We start from the raw sequence: 2,151 nt of genomic DNA, 5'->3' as shown, positions 1-2,151 counted from the left end.
GGCTGAGCTTTGAATAGGGCCTATTATTCCAAAAGCAGTAGGAGTTATTGAATGGGAACTTATTGTTCTCTACATCAGAACATTACACATTGCCGCGTAAACCCGAAACAGATACATTGTCGTGGTGAATAATCATCCTTACATGTTGACACATTGTAATCACATCTAATAACAAGACAGAAATGTCACAGCGGAATCCATGTGAATGTCTTTAAACTTGGCCATTCAGCTGTAGGATTCTATCACTTCGTAAAGGAAACCTGTCACGAGACAAATACATAGGTTGCCATTACTTCCTATATGGTTGACTAGATGTCCTTCGTAATATATTGGTCTTGGCTTCGTAAAACTTATTTTTTTTTTTGTTCAAGCACCAGGGTTTCATACTTTAGAAATGTTATGGCTTCTCTACCAGTGGTTGGCCTCCAGGTAAGAATAGCTATGATTCAGGAAATGATTTAAAGAAGTTCCTTTTTAAAAACTTTTAGATCAGGCAGGGCTGGGGATGCCCTTTTTTGCAATAAGTACTCTTAACTTCCTGATCGTTCTGGGGAACTGTCAAAAATGCTGAGTTGTGTATGTAGGGTTCCCAGCAATCTTGGTTTCCCATGCACTTGCCTGGAGTGGATGACCGGGGGTCACATGATCCCAATCCAGCCAATCAGGATAGCCAAAGATTGCATCTAGGAAGAGAAAAAGCAAGAAGATTCCCCAGATTTGAAAAACGTTTGCCAAAATATGATATCCTCAGTGTTCCCAGGATTTAGCCAAAAGATTGTTGAGTTGAGTAAATTTGAGTTAGTGATTTGAGTTAGGCCTGATAAACCATAAGATTTTAGTTCATGTACTCTTTAAATATCAAAGAAATATCATCATTTTTTGGGAAGATTTGGTTCCTGGATTAAGCTAAAAGGAATATTGTATTGCGTTCATTTGATTTTTCTACGATTAGAATAAAGGACTCGAAAAGGCCTAATAGATAATGATTTTTTTTCATGGAGCTCTTTAAATACCAAAGTGATATGATCCTTTATTTCAAGAGTGAAGTAAGTCTGGCCTGTATCAGATATTATACAGCCCCTTAATTATTTTCACTTATGTATACAGTTTACCCCTCTTTTTGGATTTGAGCATCAAAATTTGGCGAAAAGACTGTCAAATCTCTCATCATCTAGACAATATTTCTATAAAGTTCCATTCTACATTCCAGTTGGCTACAGTTTGTTGAACGTCTCCTCCATAATGTCCTGCGTATATGACCAAATCATTGGAACTGTCCCATTGTGATTTCTCCACATGGGCAAATGCTTCTGGACAATTCACCATCTCAGTTCCATGGATATTAATATGGATTTGAAGCCTCCTTCATTCCCTTTAGACTTTAACAAACTACCATCTTTATGGGAAAACTTTTCATACCATCTTTAGTTGTGTCTGTCAGAAGGTATGGCCAAATGTGAAGTCAGGTACGGATAGTAAATGAGAAATGGTTTGCAATCAGTATTGCAAGGGGTAGGGTTGAGGTCAGGACTCTCTGCAGTCCTATCTGGTACCTTCACAGCAAACTGGTCATACCACATCTTTATGTCTTTTCTTTTATTCTTGGACATAAAAAGTCCAGATTGTAATGACAAACTTGGAAGTCCACAATTTTCAAAAATTTGGAATAGAATAACAGTATCCTTCACGGATAACACATGAATTCAATCATTTGGAGACATGTCTATTTCCATTGGTCATATAGCTAGGTATAATGGACAGGTGGCCACAAACCTTTTGGTATATTGCGCATTTTAGATTGAGGAGGGTTTGGGAAACAAAAGGGCTGTGGCACAGAATCTATGGAACCACCCGGTGTCCATCAGAGCTACCCACAAGATATGATCGCGTTTACTATGGCTGACTTTCAGGGTATGTACCTCTGAGGTATCAAAACTAAAGATGGAGTCTATGGTCAGGGCTTGTTCACATGTGCACATATGACTTCTCCAATAACGTGTGAACATATGACTTCTCCAATAATGTGTGCACATATGACTTCTCCAATCACATGTGCACATATGACTTCTCCAATCACGTGTGAACATATGACTTCTCCAATCACATGTGAACATATGAGTCCTCCAATCACATGTGAACATATGACTTCTC

At 38.4% G+C, this 2,151-nt stretch overlaps 1 protein-coding gene across 1 annotated transcript in view; it reads left to right on the top strand.

The window, feature by feature from the left end:
- Positions 1-399: 399 nt before the first annotated feature.
- LOC140332792 (von Willebrand factor A domain-containing protein 5A-like) overlaps positions 400-2,151 on the top strand; it is a 12,243-nt gene continuing 10,491 nt past the window's right edge. Inside the window, exon 1 of the mRNA XM_072413987.1 lies at positions 400-429. Within this exon, the coding sequence (XP_072270088.1) occupies positions 400-429 (30 nt within the window). The remainder of the gene's footprint in view (positions 430-2,151) is intronic.

This window comes from Pyxicephalus adspersus, chromosome 6 (assembly GCF_032062135.1).
Source record: "Pyxicephalus adspersus chromosome 6, UCB_Pads_2.0, whole genome shotgun sequence".
NCBI lineage: Eukaryota > Metazoa > Chordata > Amphibia > Anura > Pyxicephalidae > Pyxicephalus > Pyxicephalus adspersus.
The sequence above is the reverse complement of the archived record's forward strand: the minus strand, read 5'-3'. Positions and strand labels throughout refer to the sequence as shown.